This window comes from Calidris pugnax, unplaced genomic scaffold (genome assembly GCF_001431845.1).
Source record: "Calidris pugnax isolate Ruff unplaced genomic scaffold, ASM143184v1 scaffold94, whole genome shotgun sequence".
Classification (NCBI taxonomy): Eukaryota; Metazoa; Chordata; class Aves; order Charadriiformes; family Scolopacidae; genus Calidris; species Calidris pugnax.
In genome coordinates, this window is record NW_015090822.1 from 106197 (window position 1) to 128801 (window position 22605).

At 48.4% G+C, this 22605-nt stretch overlaps 1 protein-coding gene across 1 annotated transcript; it reads left to right on the forward strand.

Moving 5' to 3' along the window:
- The first annotated feature begins 2729 nt into the window (after nt 1-2729).
- Nucleotides 2730-22371, forward strand: EIF2B5 (eukaryotic translation initiation factor 2B subunit epsilon). The gene is made up of 16 exons (XM_014939903.1): nt 2730-2917; nt 4130-4254; nt 4957-5142; nt 5239-5416; nt 5627-5707; nt 6445-6522; nt 6603-6915; nt 7530-7675; nt 7980-8118; nt 9694-9795; nt 10418-10525; nt 11693-11783; nt 12536-12659; nt 17542-17667; nt 19444-19554; nt 20619-22371. The coding sequence occupies exons 1-16, from the start codon at nt 2765-2767 to the stop codon at nt 20682-20684; spliced, it is 2127 nt and encodes a 708-aa protein (XP_014795389.1). The 5' UTR covers nt 2730-2764; the 3' UTR covers nt 20685-22371.
- The last annotated feature ends 234 nt before the right edge of the window (nt 22372-22605 follow it).

Below are 22605 nucleotides of genomic sequence, written 5' to 3' on the forward strand. Positions count from 1 at the left end.
GTCAGGACAGCCCCCTGATCCCAGACACCCTGTACCAGGGTTCACGGCCAGCCCCTGCCACCTCTGACACTGTGTGGGGATAGCTCCAACCAACCCAGGCTCCCTGCCAGCTTGGCATGGCCCAGGAAGAGCTGAGTTTAGGCACTAGTTGCATCCCTGACCTGGAGTTGAGACGGCACACGTCCATAGCTCTGCTGAGGCCCCCAAGGATGCTTCAAGGGCATCAGAGCTGCTGGCCACCAGGCGGGACATATGAGGGGAAATTAGCCTCGTGCTAGGTACATCATTCCTCCATGCAGAACTCCTGTGATCCTCCTCATTGCAAGCTTTACTGCCCTGGGGACCCCCTGACACAGGTCCCACTCAGCCCTGAGGAATATGGAGCCCCAAAGCCATCTAAAATAGGGCCAAATCTGGAGCTGCCTGTCAAGGCTTAGCAATGCCTTATGGCCATCGTCTAGGCAGAGGGAAAAGACAGGGAGCAACAAAATGCTCAGAAAGGACAACAAACAGAAAAGAAAGAAGGGTTAAAAATGTATGCACAGGGACCGGGAGGATGTATCAGAAAGCAGAGCATTCCCACCAGGCTCGTCATTCCCAGAGCTGGTGGATGCTGCCCCTTGATGCTGTGTCCAGGGCTATCCAAGAATGAGGGAGTAAGAAAAAGCCCCACAGTGTACGGGTCTTTCCTGTGGGGTACTGGGTTTGATGGACCTCCAGTCTAACCCCGTTCAGTCTCATCTCAATTTCATTGAGCTAATTTCAATTTTAAAAGCTCTCCTGGAACTCAGAAAATGTTTGGCCTGGGTGCTACTGGTCTACAAGTCCCCAGTGAAACCAAAGGGAAATGTGTCTGCAAAGCCCGAAGAATATTTATCAGGCTGATTTTGAGTTCAGTTCATCAGCAATTACCTTGATTTGTCTTCCCCGGCTCCTGCCAATTTACTAGGGCACTGTCTTGGAAACTTGCCTCATTTGGGGAGAACAGGATGTAATTAGCCAGATAATCTGCTGGTTCTCCTGTCGAGCTCTGTGTGCCCAGTCTCGACACAGGCGGTGGCTGTGCAGGCTGGATCAGACCTGATTTCTTGTGCTGTTTATGCACTTAGTGCTATGTAGGCAGGAAGGAAAATACTGTCCTGCCCTCAGGCAATGACAAATCTACCTCTTGGATCATTCCTCAAGCTGTAACCCCTGGGCTGAAACCATCTGGGAGCTTTTGTTCTGGGGTTAGCTGCTTTGCTGAGGCAACAGGATTCCCAAGGGTATGCGGATACCTATTTTTGAAAAGGATGGGGATGATTTATTTCCCTAAGGGCAGCTCATTTCTATTTTCTCACTGTGTCCATCCTTGCTGCTGTTTGCCAAACCACTAGCTAAGGTCAAGCAACTCAGCCACAAGGTGCGGCACAGCAAGGGCTCAGTCACAAGTTACTGGGCGCAGATGGCACCATGTAGGCAATGCCTGCACACTAACTGATAAGGGAAATTTCAGGGAATACCCAATGCTGCAGAGTCCTTCAGGAGACAGAGGAGAGTTTTTTTCTACTAAGTCAGTCCTGAACTGGCAATTCAGCTGATCAAAAGGGATGCTGCATGTTGCACATTACATTCTTCTCCCACTCACAACCCAGCAAAACCCCCTCAACATTGCCATGGGGGCTGTACAGGCTGCCTGCGACACTAGGATAGTGCTGTAGGTCTGTGACTGAGTTGTGCCTCCCTTAATTTCCCCCATCACCAGGAGGGAAAGGCCATTCTGCATGCCTTGGGCCGATGAGCGTGTGCTACCTCCCACCCTGGGGAAGGGCCCAGCCTTGGAGGTGGAGGTGCAAGTACCCTGAGTTCCTTTCTGGGATGGCAGCTGAGCTGTGTGTCCGCTCCTTGGGCATCTGTGGGTCAGTCAGCGGGCGGATGTGTGGTTGCTGGCAGACGAGAGCAGCGAGGACTGAAGCATGGAGTCACAACAGGGCAGCTTGTGGGGAGAAAACAAGAATCCTCCAAGAGGGCTGGTGAGGAGACGGAGCAGGGTCATCGAACGGCTGTCTCCACAGCAGGGCAGCCAGCACCAAGTCCTGGAGGTGCCAGTGCTGGATCGGGCCCTCCTGCTGCTGGGCTGTAGGAGCTCCCTGGGGAAACACCTCTGCCTTGCTCTGGTTTTGGTCGCAGGGGTGAGCACACAGTTTTCTCTTGCTGAAAAAACTGAGCTGGCCGTGCTGGGCTGCGGAGGAGCGACCCAGCCGAGGACATGTCTTCTGCGCCGAGGCCTGTCGGTGGCTGATCCTCTTCTGAGGGCCAGGCCAATGTTGACGCACATTCAGAGGGATCACCAGGCCCAGCCGAGGGCACAGGCAGGCACATCACCTGCAGCACCGAAACCGGGGCCGCTTCGCCAAGCTGGGGGAAAGACAAACGCTACCGCCCCCAAAAACCGTGTCTTCTTTCCTCCCCTCTCTCTGGAGGCATCTCTGGGTGGGCTCTGGGAGTTCCCTCAGGGTCTGGGGGCCTGGGGGCCGCTCCCCGGTAGAAGGTGTGAGTCCTGAAGGGCTCCGCGTTCTTCGAGGCTCGCGCAGAGGAAGCGGGCCCCAGCAGGACCTGTCCCGCTCTCCGGGGCCGGGTTCCACCGAACCGGGGCGACAAGGGTCTCCGCCGGCCCGTGAACGCGCCCCGCGCTTTTCTGTCCCCACCGAGCTCCCGTCGCTGCTTCCGGCGCGGCCCCGGAAGCGGAAGGGGGGAGCGGAGGCAGCGGAGGCAGCGTGAGGAGATGGCGGCTCGCGGCGCGGCGAGGCGTGGGGCTGGCGCGGGGGCGGCCCGCGGGCCCGACCCGCAGGAGGAGCCGCCGCCGCCGCTCCAGGCCGTGCTGGTCGCCGACAGCTTCAACCGCCGCTTCTTCCCTATCTCCAAAGACCGGCCGCGGGTGAGAAATCCCCCCCGCCTCCTGCCGCCTCCCCCGGGCCGGTTCCTCCGGAGCCGCCCGTCCCCGTCTCCCCCGTCCCTGGGGGATCTTCTGGCGAAAGGCCGAGTGTTCGCCGGCAGGGATGGTCGGGCCCGCGGTCGCGCCGTGCCCCGCCGTGAGAACCTGGGGCCGGGTCGGGAGGAGGCGAGGTTGCTGCCGGCAGGACCTGGGGAGCTGCAGGCCTCCGCCCGGGGCTCGAGCAGCCCCCGCCGCCGCGGCTTGTCCCGCCGTCCCCCCTGCTGTGGAAGCCTCTGACCAGCTCTATTCGCTGGGAGTTTATATCCCCCGCTGGAGAGGCAGTGGGGATCGCCCTACTGCCTTGGTGCGGTTTGCTTTTCCGTATGGCGAGGCAAACTGCCCCGCTGGCTCTCCGTCTGTCGCCGTGCTGGAGTGGCAGCGGGTTTGGGCAGGCTTCTCTCTGACAGAGGAAAGAAGCAAAACCTTTGTCCTTGCCAGCAGTAGTGGCTAAAAGAATGTGGCTGGAAAAATGGACGGGGAAAGCACTTTAATTATAAAGATCAGAAGGCTATAGGTTAAAGGAAAGAGCACTTCTACAGAACATAGGTCTGAACAATTATCTTACTTCATTTGCTGATTAAATGCTTATGATGGTCGTAATTATACATGTGAGTTCAGGCCTGAAATAAAATATCACCAGAAATGAATTAAAGAAGTATGAGATGACTCTGTTGTGAATCAGTAACTCCGTTGAAAAGTGTAGCTTGAGTCTCAAGAAGATGCTCGCTTTAGATTGTTGGGGTTTTTTCCCTGCTCTTTAATTTTGGACACTTATATTCCTGTGGCTTCATCATTCATGTCTGTCAGGTTTTTCCTGTAGCAGTTAAAGCCTGAGTCAGGGAATCAGCACTCTGGGATTTTTTTTTAAGTCTCTGTCACTTTTTTGAGTTATCTTGAAGAGTTTTATGTGTGATAACCTAATTTCTTTTAGGTTTTTTTTTTCTCTGAAGTGAGGATCTAGCCTGATAGAAGATCAGAAACCAGCTCTTACTGTTTAAATCAACTTTGAAAATTTTTGATAAGGGGAGATAGAGCAGTTATTTGTGGTGGGTTTTTTTTTTATGGTGCCACCGATGATATGTTCCCAAGTTGCTGATTGTTGCTGATGTTGAGGTACAAAGTGTTGTTCAGCTGTCTGTCCTTTTTTATTTTTAGGCTCTCTTACCTATGGCAAACGTGGCCATGATTGACTATACCTTGGAGTTCCTAACAGCAACTGGAGTGGAAGAAACCTTTGTTTTCTGCTGTTGGAAGTCAGCTGAGATAAAAGACCATTTACAGTAAGAATCTCTTTGTTTTAGCTTTGCCATGGAAAGGATTCTTCTATCCTCCAGCAAGCCTCAAAGGTCTCACTGATCCTTCTGATGAAAATCATGTGCTAGAGATTTCCCTTTCAAGAGAAGTTTCCTAACACATCTCAGAAAAAGATGATTCCTCCTGTGAAGGAATGGGTTTAAAGGGTTGAGTGTTTTGGGACTGCATTTGTATTGGCATTTAACTTTTCTTGTCTATAATAAGGGGTTTCCTGGGTAGCCATGTAAATTAGAGTACAACCCATGGCATTACGCCCTGTCTTAGTATGTCGTGCAGCACATGGAAACGGCTCGCTCAGAGAGCATCTTCGCCTCTGCGTGCTGCGTGTTGGCAAGCTAAAGAGAAGCATGCAGTCTTTTCCCTGCCTGAGGTACTGCTTTCTGAGGAAAAAAAAGTTTGGGTTGTGTGTAACTTTTCCTTCTCCTTTGTCAAAACTCGGCTCACAGTGGAGTTGGGTTTCCACAAGGTTGGGTCTCAAAGTCTAACCCTCTTCAGTTCCCCAGCTGTGTGCAAATGAGCATACCTCAGCTGTCGATAGTGGGCTCGTTGTAACAGGGTTCTCCTTGCACTCACTTATGTGTGTGGTGAGCACTGGGGCCCTGTGTCCTAGCGAGTTCTCTATAGGAATATCCTCTTTATGCCTTCCTGATGTGTTCTTCTCCTTCCAGAAAATCCAAGTGGTGCCGCCACACTTCTCCTAACACAGTGCGCTTTGTGACTTCTGACCTGTACCGCTCCCTTGGTGACGTGCTACGAGATGTTGATGCCAAGTCCCTCGTTCGTTCTGACTTCATTCTTGTCACTGGAGATGTGGTGTCCAACTTCAATATATCCAAAGCCCTAGAAGAGCACAAGTAGGTGCTGAAAGAGTGTACGCTGGGCTGGTGCGCTGAGACTCTGCGCTCTAACTCTCTGAAGAGTGATCTTAAAGTTCTGCCTTTCTTTTTCAGGTTGCGTCGTAAGATGGAAAAGAATGTTTCTGTGATGACGATGATATTCAAGGAGTCCTCCCCTGGTCATCATGCCAGGTGCAAAGAGGATGACGTTGTTATTGCCATGGACAGTGCCACAAACCGTGTCCTTCACTACCAGAGAACCCAGGGGCTGAAACGCTTCCACTTTCCAATGGTGCGTCTGGGACCTGACATGTGGAAAAGGGCTGTGGTGGTGAAGCAGCCCATCCCGAGGAGGGGTCCTCCTTGAGCGAGGACTGGGGAACTGTGCTTGCTGCTTCTTTGGGAGGAGCAGGTGATGGAAAGTAACTCTGGCTTATAGAAGGCTTTTGGGATTCAGTACTGTGTGAGGCACTCAGATCATCTGAATTCTCTCCTCTTTCAGAGTCTCTTCCAGAACTCTATTGAGAACGTTGAGGTTCGCCATGACTTGCTGGATTGTCATATCAGCATCTGCTCTCCACAGGTGAGCTCTGCCCTTCTGAGGGTCTAAAATTCAATCTGCATTGCTCCATTTGTCCTGCTGGCGTGCAGGGGGTGCATGTGGCCGGAGAGTACTAGGTTTGGCAATCGGAACTTCCAGTTGGGCCAAGTGGCAGCCAAGAGCCTGGGTGATGATGTGTCGCTGCTCTGCAGACCTTACGGTGCTTGGTCTATGCCTGCCATCCACTGCTTGAGCCCAGGCAGAACTGGGATGCATCAGTAGGCTAGCTGATTTGGCACAGGATTAAACTGTTCTGGAAAATAAGTGATTTCACTTTGAGTACAGTAATACCTGTGGAGCGGAGGTGATGGCTGTGCTATGGAAAAGCATCACTACCTGCAAGCTGGTTTGGGTAACATTCAGGGTTATTCCAGCCTAGGCTCACTGACATCTCTTCCACTTCTGAAACAGCTGGTCTACAGCCTGCCTTTGTGAGCGAAACTACAGAGTGAGGCTGGGTGATTTGCTTGGAAGTGCTAAAGCAATGTTTTCCCCCTTACGAAAACCAGAATCTGTTCATAGTCTCCATTTAGGAGGGGGAGGTGTGAAAGTCAGCACTCCTAGCAGAAGGAATCAAAGCATTACTCAAGGCAAGAGCATCACTCTCCTGCACTGTATAACTCGTCTCACTGAGAACTAGTGAACAGCTATTAATGATCTGGCTTCCTGGCAGTATTTTCTGCTAACTGTATTATTTCCTTATATTTTATTCCTGGCAGGTGGCCGAGCTGTTTACAGACAATTTTGACTACCAGACACGGGATGACTTTGTGCGTGGTCTGTTGGTGAATGAGGAGGTGAGGAGAGGGTTGTTACAGGGGAGATCCTATTACCTTGCATTAGAGAATCTTCTGACGTGCTCTCACCGGTCTCGCAGGTCCTGGGGAACCAGATCCATATGCACGTAACAACAGAAGAGTACGGTGCCCATATATGCAACCTGCTGATGTACGAAGCCGTGTGCTCCGACATCATCCGGCGCTGGGTTTATCCTCTGACTCCAGAGATGAACTTCACTGATGACAAGAATCAGAGTTACACCCATTCCAAACACAACATTTACCGAGGGGTGGACGTCAGCCTCGGCCACGGCAGCGTGCTGGAGGAAAATGTGCTCATTGGGCAGGGAACAGTCATTGGCAGCAACTGCTCCATAACCAACAGCGTTATCGGGCAGAACTGCAGGATAGGTGAGTGTGGGAACGGGGGACATGCCAGACAAGGGCACGGGTTGTTGGGACTGAGTTTTTAAAGGGCATTTGGCTCTGAGAGAGGATGGTAGGTGAGTACTGATTAAATTGGAATGGAGAGAAAGGTTTGGTCATTCACCAGAGGAACTAGAGTAAAGTTTTCAGGGTGCCATAATGATGTTAGAAGGTGGAAGGCACTTCGTGTAAATAGGTTGTTTCAGCAGTAGAGAATGCATGACCTTTACTGATCTAGAGTTATCTCCCACCAACATGCTTCAAATGAGGGATGTCTGTCCCTGTTTGTGTGAGCTGTCTGGGATGACTCCTTCCTAGCCTTGGCTGGGTGGGTTTTTTTGTGATTTCCCTGTATTTGTGCAAAACCAAGAAATCATTTGTTACTATCAGCTTGTTAAGTCTCTGTAGAGAACAAACTCGTCTTTTAGCTTTGGGTAAGAAGTGATTGCAGGCCTCAGGCCAATTTTCACCTTTCTTCTAACATCCATCGTGCATCAAGGACAGTGGGATTCAGTAAGATGCTTTCTAGTGGACTCAGCAGCGCGGAAGGGCAGCAAACTGCCTTGCTCAACATATTTGTGCTTGGTGATGTATAACAGGTGATGAAGTAATTTTGGACGGAGCTTTTCTCTGGGACAGAGTACACATAGCAGATAATGTGGAGATCTGCCATTCTGTGATCTGTGATGAAGCTGAAGTGAAGGAGAAAGTAACGCTAAAGCCCCATTGTGTCCTCTCTTCTCAGGTGAGCTGTAGTTATGTGTGTTCTGCTTCCTGCCTTTCTGGGGGGGTCACTAGCCTTGCACTAGACCGTACCAGAATATGGGGCTGCTCCAGGCCTTTTTGCAGAGGTGGGGATACGCTTCTGCTCCCACCTTTTTCTTGCTTTTGTTTGGCTGGGGTGGCATGGCATGTGATGTCAGTGCTGATGTCTTTGCTTATATCTGTTAGACTACAGCTTGTCTGGAGCAGCTCTTGTCCCTGCTGGTGGAGGTCCAAGGGGGCAATCAGGGTGTTTCTTCATTAAGATATGTTCCACATATTTTCAGGTAGTAGTAGGTCCTGGCATCACTCTTTCTGAGGGCACGGTGATCTCTCTGCACCCACCAGATGAGGAGGAAGAGGATGATGACCAGTTCAGTGATGATTCTGGCGTGAACAAGGAGGAAAGCAAAGTGAAACTGAAAGGTATGAGAGTCTCTGGCTCCATGCACTCAGGCTACACAGAGGGCTTGTGAGAACCCCTCCCGGACCAACAATTGCAGCAGCACCTAACCGGGCTCTGCCTTCCATGATCTTTTAGGGGCAATCATGGTAAATCATGTATGACCAATCTGATAGCCTTCTATGATGCCATAACCGGTTGGTTGGATGAGGGGAGGGCAGCAGATGTCATCTACCTTGACTTCAGCAAGGCTTTTGACACTGTCTCCCATAACATCCTCATTGGGAAACTGAGGCAGTATGGGCTGGATGAGGGGACAGTGAGGTGGATTGAGAACTGGCTGTGTGACAGGACCCAAAGGGTAATTATTAATGGAGCAGGTTCAAGTTGGAAGCCTGTAACCAGTGGAGTCCCCCAGGGGTCAATACTTGGACCCGTGCTGTTTAATATATTCATTTGTGTCCTCTCTTCTCAGGTGAGCTGTAGTTATGTGTGTTCTGCTTCCTGCCTTTCTGGGGGGGTCACTAGCCTTGCACTAGACCGTACCAGAATATGGGGCTGCTCCAGGCCTTTTTGCAGAGGTGGGGATACGCTTCTGCTCCCACCTTTTTCTTGCTTTTGTTTGGCTGGGGTGGCATGGCATGTGATGTCAGTGCTGATGTCTTTGCTTATATCTGTTAGACTACAGCTTGTCTGGAGCAGCTCTTGTCCCTGCTGGTGGAGGTCCAAGGGGGCAATCAGGGTGTTTCTTCATTAAGATATGTTCCACATATTTTCAGGTAGTAGTAGGTCCTGGCATCACTCTTTCTGAGGGCACGGTGATCTCTCTGCACCCACCAGATGAGGAGGAAGAGGATGATGACCAGTTCAGTGATGATTCTGGCGTGAACAAGGAGGAAAGCAAAGTGAAACTGAAAGGTATGAGAGTCTCTGGCTCCATGCACTCAGGCTACACAGAGGGCTTGTGAGAACCCCTCCCGGACCAACAATTGCAGCAGCACCTAACCGGGCTCTGCCTTCCATGATCTTTTAGGGGCATTTCCCTTGCCTATTCTAGGCTGTGCCGTGCCAGGCTGGAGCTCAGTGCTGCGTTCAGCTTTGACCACATGTGTTTTCAGTAGGGCAAGCAAGCGTGTTCGGCTCAAGTTGAAGAGTGAAATGTACCTCAGTACCCCAGTATTAAAATATTTGGAGACTTGTCTGTTTTCCATTTTTCTTAGAGTAGGAGCCTTGTAGGAGACAATAAGCTGATGTTGAAGAGATGTTGAGTTCAAGGCAGGTGGCAAGATCTGTGTCCTCATACCTGCACTGTGTCCTTGTGAAACACTGTGTTTCTACCAGTCTGGGTTTGTGAGGGATCTAAACGTGGTCAGCTAAACACCTCTGCTGTAGGGAGGAGTAAGTTGGTCACTTGTCAAGGCAAGTGAGAAGATGAAAGCTGAAATCCGTATGCATCTGTAGGAATTCCAGCTCCCTCTTTATGAAGAATATTTAGGGGTAGTAATATGCAGGTTATACCTGTCTATTGGTAGAATATTTCAGGTTTGCCTGTGAGCATATCCAGTGCATCTACCTCCTAACCGCTGTGTCCTTTTCAGGTTACAATAAAAAGGATGTAGGCTCAGAGGGCAGAGGCTATGTCTGGAAAGCAGATGACAAGAATGAAGAGGATGAAGAAGAGCAGAGACAAAGCCTATGGGGTGAGGAACAGTTTAATGTAGTCACCTGGGGACAGACAGACAGACCTGTGTCAGGGAAACTGGCAGAGTGGGATACTGATAACTGTGCCTAGAGTAAGACCTGGGCTTTGTGAAGCAGACTGGCTCCAGATAATGTGTGTGCGCGGAGGGAAGGGGAAAGGTGAAAGCAGGTGGTGGACTAGATTCTCTCTCTCCCTGCGCTGTGTGGAAGATGTTTATTACAACTTTGACTTGTGCTGACACACACAGCTGTCTGTGCTGTGAATGGCACACTAGTGGATACCTTATTCCTTAGGGGGAATATGCTTTGGCTATTCTGGGCACTGCTGGCTTTCTTCCTGCTAGAGACAGCGTCTGCTGACATTGCTCTGTCATGAGTCAGCAGGTTGCAAAATGCATTTGCTTCTGTCCCTGTCCTTTGTTGTCTTTGTGCAGACTCGTAAAAAAGTCCCATTATCCTAGTGCCAGCTGTGGCATCTAATCTTCTGGACGTGTAAGTAGAAGCTTCCTTGCAGGACGGATAGTTGCTGGCTTGGTTGGGAAGTCATGGTGACACCTGGTTCCTCATGCGTGTGATAGTGACTTCTGAGTGTTGAATGTTGTGTCTGCTTTTCTTCATCAGGCCCAGCTTTGCATTCAGAGGAAGAGAGTGAGTCCGACAGCGACCTGAGCATTGGCTCTGAGGAGCCAGACAGTTGGGCAGCATCCCCTCAGCTGGATGACATTAAAGGTGAGAGATGGGCTGTTATGAAGTATGGTAAGTGTGTGGCTAATGCAGTGAGTGTGAGATTTGTGCTGCTTTCTCTACGTATACTGGAAAATTGGGGATGTCTATAATATATTTGTTTCCTGGGCTCACTTCCTGCATTTTCTGCAGAGTTTTTTAATACTCCCTGTGTTGCTGTTGTGTTAACCCAAGGCAGCCAAGGATGAGAGGCTAGATAGAGAATCTCCATCTTTCTCACCCCTGATCACTGAACCTTCATGAATGCAACCTCCCTTGCATGTCTGCATTCAGACATGCAGAATTGCCTGTGTAAATGGCAGTGTCATTGCCTAAACTCGGAGATCACAGAATTACAGAATATTCATGATTGGAAGGGACCTTTGAGATCATCAAGTCCAACCACAAAAAAAAACCCAACAAAAACCCACACACCACACCCACCCACAAGCAGCCACAACCCCACAATCCTGGGCACTAGAGCATGCCCTGAAGTGCCATGTCTACACATTTTTTAAATATCTCCAGGGATGGCGACTCTACCACCTCCCTGGGCAGGCTGTTCCAGTGCCTGACCACCCTCTCAGTAAAGTAGAGATTGTGTAAAGATCCAGCAGTTTCCCTGTGTGGACAGCTTACTGATGTAATCGTGCTGGAGAATTAAATGTCCTTGTAGGAGCTGCCTGTCTTGGCAGGTATGTTTGGGTTTTCTGTTTTGTGTTAAGCTTACCTGGATTTGAAAGGGGTTCAAGCTGGATTTAAAAAAAAAAAAAAAAGACTTTTTCACATTAATATATCTCCCCAAAGGAAATTAAACCAATAAATTTTGGTTTGGATTCACATCTTTAGTCAGGGGAAGATGAGATTTGTCTGAATATGAAAGTCTGGATTGTGAAAGTATAATAGAAACTCTGCTCTAAAAGGTTGCAGAGGTAATAGCGTTGTACTAGTTTGTGTGGATAGATCAATGATATCTAGTAGGTCATCTTTGAATTATATTCCACGATTTATAAGTGTAGTTGATGCGGGTTTATGCCAGCTTATAGAGAACAAAATAGATGTCTGAGTCAGAATACTTCCTCTGTTAAGGGCGTAGTTTCTTCAGTAATGAGCAGTTTGAAGAATCTGTGCTTTCCCCTTTCGTGTCTAACTACCTGTCCTTCCTTTTGTCAGTTTTCCAGAATGAGGTTCTGGGTACGTTGCAGAGGGGCGAAGAGGAAAACATTTCCTGTGACAACCTGGTCCTGGAAATCAACTCCCTCAAGTGAGTGTTCCCTTAGAGATGCTGTCCCTTATGCTGAACCGTGGGGTTTGACAGTGGATCTCGAAAGAAGGAGAGAAACCATGTGAATACTCATGTTTGATTGTTAAGCATTAATTTTATCAGCATAGAGCATGAGAAATGCAGATTAGAGATCATGACTGAATGACGACAGGAGCTGATGGAGAGCGCCAGCTGCATCTACAGCATCCTCAGTGCTCAGGCTTTTCCTGTCCCAGTTCTGTAACAGGAGATTGAATTGCTGTTAAGTAGCTGTGGGCTGAAGGGAGCGAGCCCATTCTTGGCACAGACTAAGTTCATGCAGGGGCTGCTGCTCTCCGCATTTCAACATTCGGCCAGCTGCCTGCAGCTGGGGCTGCACTGCAGTCTCGGCTTCTCCTCTCTGTTTTTACAGCATCATCTCTAGAACACATAATCAGAGTGCCTTTTACCTTGTATTTCTCAAATGCAAACCTGCTTCCCTTCTTTTGTGCAACGATATTCCTGCAGCACTCTAGTAAATGTGAGGGTGCTGTCCTTCCAGATTTTCAGGATTTGTGGCCATATGCAGGGCCTGATGCAATGCAAGGTGGTTGTATTGCCTGAATATTTGGGAAAAAAAAACAACAAACAAACAAGTGAAAAACGAGTCTGGAAAATGAAAGTAAATTTTTCTGCTGTGCCTCTGTGTAGAACCACAGTCTGCAAAGATCAGATAGTGTGAAATGTTGGAGTTTTTTGCCTTTTCCTTGCAGGTATGCATATAATATTGGTCTGAATGAGATGATGCAGGTGCTCAGTAAAGTGATCCTGGAGTTCCCACTGCAGCAGCTGGATGCAAACCTGGACTCCCAGAACTATTTCTCGGCATTACTCCCTGTGAGTCCTGCTCCATTTGACTCTCTTTATGGGCTTCTCTCCTAGTGTGTAGGAGTCTCTCTGGGTGCCCAGGTCGTTCCTGGCTAAGAAGTCTTTTTGGTTAAGCCTGAAGCCACTTGAACTTCTTGAGTTCATGAGCTTCTTTGTCTTCTGTAGAAGTGAACTGCAACTGTTGAACCTGCTCAACAGCTCTCAGTGAGACTATAGGTGTGGGGAGCTCTGCGTCGGTGCCTGTGCTTGTTTCTGTCCCCCGTGTGCGGTAGTAGGAACGCATCACTGGTAGAAGAGAAAGGAGAGGGACTGTTAGAGATATCTTTATAAGCCTGTGTCCCAGGAACCTGGTTCCAGTCCATCGTAAGCCCTGTCCCTGGGGCAGCAGAGTGTGCTCCTCTCCCAGTGGGATCCTTTCCAAGGTCTTACTTGTCTGCGTACTGTAATTGGTGCCATTTTTTTTCCTAGACCAATGCAAAGACATGATACTGTTGTCTTTGAGCAAAGATACAAAGTTCTGTTGTCTCCCTAAAGAGATGGGGCGTATAATTGGTTGAGAGCGATTTCTGTTTCCTTACTTAAGGGAGACAAAATAGGGTAGAATCTGCTTTAAAAATTAGGCATTCTTATCTTAATGGTTTTGTTGATCCAAGCTGAAGCCATTGTCTCTTTTGCCGCTTTGCTATAGCCTGTTTATGTATTTGAGGTTGCAAACTCTACAGGTTCCGAAGGTGCTCTTTCAGTATGAATGGATCTGACATGTTTGGGAAGGACTAGTTTAATTTTTTTAGGAGATGGAGCTAAAGAGAACCACTAGACATCCTTGTAATCCTTTCTCTGAGGTAGTATGTGTTATCAATTGATGGGGAAGGATGGAAAACTAATTATTCTTTATGTAGGTGTAAGCATGGCACTTAATTTATCTCCTGGATGCATGGAGATGCCTTCTGTAGGAAACATCCATGTGAACTGTTCATCAGATGGTTTGGTGAGATTCTGCTGTTTGCTCTGTTTACATTCTGCTCCCCATTGTTCATTTTTCCAGACTGTTTTCTTGAACAGCATGTCTTGTCCTGGAAAAAGAATTGCAGGAGGAGGACTGAAGAGAACACTAGAGCAGTGTTAGCTTCTGAGTGGGAAATGGTACATCTGGAGAGCAGGTTGTGTGGAGTTGGTAGCTGTGTAGGTTGTGGGGCTTTTTTTACAGCTATGATGTGGCATCTCTGTCTGTCTACCAGATTGGACTCCAAGTCCAGTGTGAGTAGGACAGGAGAACTTCACTGCAGGACTCGGAGGAGCTTCTAGTCTGGGATAAAGGATACTGTATAAATGCATAATGTTTTGTGTAATTGTCCCAAACCCCTTAGAAGCTAAAGACAATGGAAGTACATGAAGGGCTCACTTCTGGGTAACTTTGTGCATATGTATTTCATCATAGGAAAGCTGATGCTTGTGTTTGACAGCAGAGACACCAAATCAACTCACCTTTAGTGAGATGTGATAATATTCTAAATGTAATGTTCAGGCAGCTACCATCTCTCTGGGCAACCTGGGCCAGTGTTTCACCACCATCATAGTAAAAAAAAATTTCTTCCTTGTATCTAAATCTACCCTTTTTTAGTTACCGCCATCCTATCGCAACAGGCCCTGATAAAAAGTTTGTCCCCATCTTTCTTGTAAGCCCCCTTTAAGTACAGAAAGGCAACAGTAAGATCTCCCTGAGCCTCCAGGCTGAACACCCCCAACTCTCTCAGCCTGTCCCGCAGGGAAGGTACTCCAATCCCCTGATTGTTTTCGTGGCCTCCTCTGGACCTGCTCCAACAGGTCCATGTCTCTCCTGTGCTGAGGACTCCACAGCAGGATGCAGCACTCTGACATGCTGAAGGAAGATGGGTTGCCTGTGTAAGAGTGATTGTAGAGCAGTCCCAGACACCTCAGGAGACGAAATTGTGGAAATGCCATAGTTATGATGTCTGGTTTGACTTGAAACCACAGTATGTGCTGTGAAGTGCTGGCCCCTGAGCGTGGAGCTCTTAAGTGTTGCAGCAATTTTAGGAAACAAGCATCCAGTAAAGGATATGCCCATGGGTATTTTTCAGATGAAACGTGTAGGCTTGAGTGATAGAGTTACCCAGTTTGATGTATGTCAGGTACCTTGTTAAGCTCGTGCACAAGTTATAAAGCAGAGAAGGTACAGAAAACCAGACCTTTCCTACAGCTGTAGGCATGACTTGAGCAAAGGTGGCTGAAGCTGCTGGTAAACCAAAGGCTGAGCTTCTGATGTCACTGAAGCAGCATCAAACAAGGCTGTGTGGATGAGGATGTCTCCAGGGAGCTGGGGGAGGCAATACAGCAGTTCACTGCGCTGAGCTGGGCAGTGTCTGCCCTGCTGCCCATCAGCTGGCGTGTGTGGTGGCACCTCCTCAGTCTTCTGCTGGGGAGTATGACTCCTTTGTAATACTGTGGGACCGCTTATTCAGGGACCAAATGGATCTGTGCATTCACTGGAGCAGTATATGGTGATTAGCACCAGCTTTTATGGGATAACAGGTTGGAATTACAGCTTTGTTGCTGGTGCTTTGCATGGGCTTCATGATGGTGTTCTGTGCTAGAGGCAGGGGTAAAATAGGCCTGGTGTCGAGACTGTCCTTCTGACAAAAGAAAAGTGGATTACAAACCTCTTTGAAGTTGATACAGCGCCACTGACCAGATCTGATGTAAAGTGTATAGACTTGTTAGAGGAATTTGATTTCTTTCTCCAGACTGTAGATTGAGGGGTTACCCAGGTGGAGTCAAAGCCTGGAAAGTTATGTCCATAGGGCCCTTTGGTACGTATCTTTTCACGTTTTTCAGTCTTTTATTCAATCTAAAATAATTGCAATCCTCTAATTCCCCAGGTTAGATTTTGATGAAGCCCCCCTGGTGGCACAGGCTGGTTTTGGCAGGGGCTCTGTAGGGCTGAGCCCTGCTCTCCCCAGTAACACCAGTTTCAGTACAGAGCATGGTCTCGAACCGAGATGGTGTATTTTTTCTTCTTTCCCACCAATAGGCATATTGGATTGAGTCCTGGGGTGGTGAGTGTTTATGGCTCTCTATTCTTTGTAAATTACATGCTTTCAGGAACTCAGCAGCTTCTGGTTAGAGTTGTGCCTGCTTATCATTTAAAGGTGTTAACAGAAAGATACTACAAAATATTTCTTAGCCTGGAAGGAACTTGCTATTAGCTTTACTACATTTAAGGTGAAGAATTCCAAAGGATAATAAAAATGCAGGAGGTGGTTGTAGAGGAGGGAAGATTATTTAGGATTATGCATTTTGCTAAAGGCTAAAATACTTCCTGGAAATATACCATGCAGCCCTGTTTTTTGTTGAGATACCATGATGATTAGGACCATTCAGTGCTGTTGCTGTTGATCCTTGAGCCACTCGATGGTATACAGATATGTATACCATATATATATATAGCAGATGGATAGCCACTCTGCTATACAGATCAGTTTGTTTGTACTAGTCCCCTCCTTTGTTTATGCTCGAGTTGTGCAGATTCCAGCAGGGTGTCCCAGCCAGCGTGTCTGAGGAGGTGATGGAGTGTGGTGCCACGGGTCAGCTGGGCGCCGTTCCTTGGTGCAGGCTGCCTCCTGCCCTCCAGGCCAGCCTGGCTTCCGGCTCCGCTGTGTCGTGGAGCTCTCCCGCTGGCAGGGCTACTGCCCGTTAACGATTGTCCTGGACATAATGCTGATTAAAACCTTCAATGTAGGTGACTCAGAGCTTCTTCATCACACTGCAAGCCCCTGAGAATTACCTGTTTCCTTTCAAAACATACCAGATGTGTTCTGTAGGAGACACCAATCAAAGTGCAGCAGAACAGTGTATCTGTATGGGCATGCCAGGGGTGTAGCTGCGGGAATGCCTGCTGTGGAATTAATCCATTTAAAAAGATGTGGAACTCTGATTTAATTTCCTTCAATGTTTTTCTAGGATGGTCTCGTTGTGATGTGGCCAATGAGGAATTTTTGTATCTTATCCTAGTTCTGGTGCCTTTTAAAATTGGTATGAACAGGGTGCTAAGTATCTTTATGACCTCCTGTCCCAGATTCGGGTCGATCTGTGCTGCTGTGCAGAGCTTTCCATGCTGTTTGCTTTCCAGATGCGTACAGCAAGTGAAAGGGCTGGGGGGAACTCAGACAGAAATACTGTTTGAAGAGGCAGCGCCCAAATCATTAAACTAAAGGCTTCATAAAAAAATAAGCCTTGGAGGAGAGAGCTGAGCTCAGCCAATAGCGTCACAACGTCTTGCCCTTCATCCTCCCTACCAGCAGACTCCAGACTCCAAAGAGGCCTGTTGGCACACAGCAAACGTGAGACTTGCCCTTGGGGGCTGCTCCACTGCGTTCAGTTTTAGGGGTGGCTGTTTTGCACTGTCCACTCCTACTCAGCTGGTAATTATCCTGGCACTCTCTTTTTTTTTCTTATTTGCTCGTCTGCTTTGAAGGAAAGTTCCACTGAAATGTGAGCTGCTGTCAGTGGGGATGGTTTGAGTAGCATCTATGTAGTTCTCCTTATTGGTCCTGCTGTGAAGTGATTTTCTTTGAGTACCAGACTCCATTAAACCCATGTATTGTGATAATCTAGTATTTCATCCAGAGAGGCAAAACCAGGAAAGCTAACAGATATCTTCAAAGCTGCTTCGTAAAACCATGTCCTCTCTGCATGTGAGACTTCATAGCATCTGTTTCATGGACAGAGTAGGACAAATATATGGAGTGGTCAGCTGAATGGCTTCTTAAAATGCTTCCCTGGGTTAGTTTCTTAGTGCAACGCAGCTGAGGAACAGTGCGAGTGCACACATCCATCTCGGAGCTCAGCAACTCTTCTGTGTTTTCCCCTGCAGCTGTTGAAGAACTGGACCCCCTTGTTTAAGAACTACATAAAACGGGCGTCAGATCACTTGAATGCCTTACTTGCCATTGAGGAATTCTTCCTGGAACATGACAGTCTCTGCACATCAATAGCAAAAGTGAGTATCCACTCCCAGCTCCGAGGACCTGTTTTTGCTAGATTCATGGTGAAATGCATCCTGTCTGCAGCATTGGCTCGTCTGCTTTAGGTGAGAAAATTTTGGGGTCTCAGTGGAGAGTGTGTATAGGAAATCCATCTATAACAATTGCTTTAAAGAAAAAAAAAATTCTGCCTGCCTGTGCCTTTGAGGGAGCACAGCTGAGGGTGAGTATTAATTACCAGTGTGCAGCCTGAAGGGAGCTATTATTTTGCAGCTTCTGACCTAGATGCCCTTGTGTGATGCTGGAAGAGGTGAAGGCGGAGACTTGCTTTAGGAAGAGCTTTATTTCATTTGTTTCTCCGTGGTCCCTGGGATCTAGCCGCCAAATGGTTTATCCTACTTTAGTGTGCAAAACCAGTGAAGCTGGGAATAAGGGTTGGATTTCTTGTTCAGGCTGAGCTAGTTATGAAACTGGGAACAAAGTGGAGCTAACATGTGTGGCTTACTATCTGTCTCTTCTGAGAATTTTCAGTATCGTGGAATCACGGATTTGTCAGAGTTGGAAGGGACCTCTAGAGATCATCTAGTCCAACTCCCCTACCAAAGCAGGATTGCCCAGAGCTCATTACTCAGGACAGCATCCAGGCTGGTCTTGAAGATCTCCAGAGAAGGGGACTCCACACCCTCCCTGGGCAGCCTGTTCCAGGGCTCTGGCACCCTCACTGGAAAGAACTTTTTCCTCATATTGAATGGAACTTCCCGTGTTCCAGCTTGTGCCCATTGCCCCTCATCCTATCCCTCCTCATCCTCCTTCACAAATATTTTGCCCCTGTATTCTTTCTGCTCTGTCACACTGAGAGCATTTGGCTTGGAGGGCAAGTCTTTCCTGTAGCAGTGTCTCAGGAAGCCCCTGCATCTTTTGGAAGAGCTCTCCTAGAGCCTGCTTAACTCTTGATTCCTCAAGAAAGAGTAATCCTAACTTCTACCAGTGCTTCTGGCTAGTGGCAGAGCACTTAGGACTGGAGCCAAAAGCCTTCAGTTTGGTGAACCAAAGTGTCCTTGAATCACAGCAATTGTTTGGCATGTGTCTGTTGTTCTAGGGGCCTGGGTTTCCCTGGAGGCTGGGAATTAAGTGACACTTTATATTGGGAGTTGGCAGCCAGCTCTGTCTGTGCTCTGCCGCAAGGAGAGCAGCTGCAGAGCTCCTGCTCTGTCCGAGCACAAAGGCACTCTGAGAAGCCACGGCCACCTCTTGCCCTCACTGCACTGGGCAGAGGGTTGAACTGGGGAGGGACCAGTAGCTGTGACACTGCCCTCAGTCACTTCAAGAGAGAGCTGGCAGGAAGAGGGGCCTGGGACAGAGCCGGATGGATTCATGCTCTTCTCTGCACATGTCACCCTTTTGGGCCTGCATAAGAGCTGCTTGTTAGATCTGCTTTGGGGATGGGTTTTGGGGTGCTTTAGAAAGAGAATGTAAGTGACATCTTGAACTGCTGTCCTCTGTGGCCCTTTGCTGCCCATAGCTCTCAGTCACACCCTGCATCCACAGAGCTGAAGCTGATGGAGCTTCAACTTGGACTCATTATGTGTCAGAGCATCTGACTGTCAGGAACATAAGGCTTGGTAGGAGAAGCACAGTTATTTTTAACAATAAAAGCAAAACACAGCAGACTTGAGTGCCTTCTGTTGAAGATGGAGCTGGGAGACAGTGATTATGTGCAAACTATGCTTGGACATGAGCTAACCCCAAAGAAGTCTATAGAGAGCCCTCTTGCTCTTTTCTCATCGATGCAGGTGTTGATGACATTTTACCAGCTGGAAATCCTGGAAGAAGATGTAATTCTTAATTGGTTCTGTTTGCGGGACACATCTGACAAGGGAAAGCAGCTTCGTAAAAACCAGCGGGTAAGTCCCAAAGGTGTTTGAAGGGGTGGGGGGAGGAGAGAAAGATGGAGACAACAGCTGCTAAAAGAAATGTGTGAGTGGAATTTGGCGTCACTGTCACCTTCTGCAGAGCAGCTGCCCTTATCTGGAAGGCCAATAACGCACCAGAGCATTGAACACTAAGCAACACAACTTTGTTCTCCAGAACAGACGTTCCTGTGTGTTCTGCCATACTCATCCTGAGGAATGGAGGTAGCAGGAGAAGGAGGTTGTTTTTAGTGGGCTCTGTAGTGCGAGGCCAGCGCTTTCTGGAGTAGCAGCGTGGCTTCTCTAAGCCAACATAATTTGAAATGGGCTTTAGGCCAATGCCCTGTGTGCTGGCCCCATGCAATTCCTTTGAAGCTTTCATTCCTGGCTCACCAATCCCTTCGCATATATTTCTAAGCGTTCGCTGTACTGAGTGGTTTCATTTGGCTTGTGTTGCAAGGAGCATATAAACTTCCCCCCTCCATCATGCAGAACTATGTGCTGCAGTTTGGCTGAGCCGTATTCCACTCCTCCTCCCTGGATCTGGAAGAGCAGCAGGGGAAAAAAAGCCATCTCTGAAGAACTCCAACTTTGTTGAAAACCTTTGCAGAGTCAGCTCTTAGTATAGGTCAGCAGTGCTTTCAGCTGCTTATTTGAGCCCAGTTAAAAGGTAAAATGAGCTGCACCTTTATAAACAACCTCTCAGGGAGTAGTTTTTTTCCCAGCAGAGTTTTCCTAACATGCCTTAGCTAAGGTGCAGCTGTCATCTTTCCTCCCTCAAGCTCTGAAAAACTCTCAAATTTCGTGTTGTGGGGATCGTCTGACTGGAGAAATCTCCCTCAGGAATCTAATCAGTCTGGGTTTGTACGTGGCATCCTAGTTGTTTTTATTCTACGGCTGGGTCTCTCTCTCCCTCAATTTGCCTTCATGTCTCCTACAAAAGGCTCTTTCTCTCTCATGCACGATAGTGGTGCTCACAGACGCAGTGTAGTTGCTCAACATTCCCAGTGTCTCTTTGGTGTCACTTGTTACCCAACTGCATTTCATTCTCTCTGCAGCTCCAGAAGTTTATCCAGTGGCTGGAGGAGGCAGAGGAGGAGTCGTCTGATGGCGACCAAGACTGACATGGTGGCTGGGCAGGAGTAGAGGCACTTGCTGCTGTTCTGGGCCGAGTGGGCAGAGCAAGATCAGTGCCAGTGCACGGTGTGTGATGTGGGGCCTGACATCAAAGTGAATGACAATCCCATCATTAATTACATTGTGTTTTCCCAACTTTGCCACTTCCCTCCCTCCCTGACTTGCCCAGTGGCACCTTATGTTGAATGGTTGCAGCCCAGTGTAAAAACCATAAGGGAAAAGCAGGAGGTGGTGACAGCTGAGAGCTGTCTTTTGGGAGGTCCCTATTACTGATACAAAGGGAGCAAATAGGTGCAGATGCATACAACATCTTTACAAATCTCACCATTGGGGCTGTGGAAGAGTGGTCACACGGCTGGGTTACTTGGAGTCATTGTTGTTTCTGGAGCTAAGAGAGCTCCTGCTGAAGAGGCACTGGCAAGGTTGGTGGGCAGGAGCGTGTGGATTAGGATTTGGATTCAGGACTGGGATTCAGGAGGTCCTGTGCCTGGAGAAGATGCAGTTGTCTGAGGATGCTCCAATGCATTTTGCAGCCTAGAAGGCACTTCTGTGGTCTTTTGAAAAGAGAAAATCTCTTGCCATCTGCCGTGCTAGGATCTAACACAAGGTTGCACAGCAGAGTTGGTGAAACCACATGTGTGTCCCTTGTGTAGAACAGGGGATAATGCATGCTCCGTTCCCCCTGCCAGAGTTGGCTAATGGTGGGTGTGCACTGGCCAGTGAAATGCTGTGTGGATCACTACATCTCAGATGTGATCTGTCTTCTGTGCATCCCCGGCTTAGCAGACATGTTTTAGAAAAGTGTCTTTTTATTTTTTTTTTTATAAAAGGGGAGCAGAGGTGACTGGCTCCTGCTGCTGCACCAGCCACACTTGTGTTTTGCTCTGGGGGCACTGACCACACCAGCTGCTTTAAGGAGGACACAAGTTTCCTAAGTTCTGCTCCAGTGTGGAAAGGAGCAAATGGTATTTCCTTCAATAGCATGTGCTTTGTGTTTCCACCTGATTTCAGTTATACAGGCTTGCTTACTTTGTGTCCTGTTATTTATTTGAAAACATCCCTTCCCTCAGCAAAGAACGTGCTGCAAGCCCACCGTAAAGTTCAGCAGCCGCAGAGCAGCTTGGCCGCGGCAGGGAGCACGTGTGGCCCTGGCACTTTGTCGCCAGCACAGACAATGCATGGCAGCAATAAAGCCAGTAAGGCCTTTAAGAACATGTTTTGTGGAAGTGTCACGGTGCTGTGTCCTTCCCTGCTCTCACAGAACAGAGCAGAAAAGGTGCAGCAATAATCAGCTTGTGTTCGTAGGTGGGTTATTTGTTGGATGTGCTGACCTTGCCTCTGCCCCTTCAGGAGGAGCGTGGAATAAATCCTTTGCTGGGGGGATGCACTGGAGCTGCCCGCTCAGGATATTAGCTGTTCCATGGTGCCACAATTGTCAGTGAGGGGACAGTGTTGGATGCTGGAGCCCAGGGATTCTGCCTCTTAAACACCGATGCTCAGGCAGGGCGATCTTGTGCACTCACACTATCAGCTGCCAGGATTGTGCATAAATGTGCTTGTTTTCTGACATTGCAAACTCAGTCTTGTAAATGTTGGGGAAATAGTTGGTATCTGAATTTTCTGTATCTGCCAATATTTAATTCAGGGAGCAAATAAAAACTATCCTGGTGTTAACAGCTTGTTTGCTTTCTTTGACCTTGAATTGTGTGTTTCCAGTTGTGGCATGTGCCTGAGCAGGGCTTAATGGGGAAGCTGAATAACTCACCACTGCTTTTTCCTCAAGAGATTTTAAGCATGCAGTAGGCAGGTAGGAAACCAGCACACCCTTGAGTTGGTGTAAACGTCCAGTGATAGCTCATGCCCTCACTGTTCACACGTAGAGAACAGTTTATTAAAACTTCTGAACTT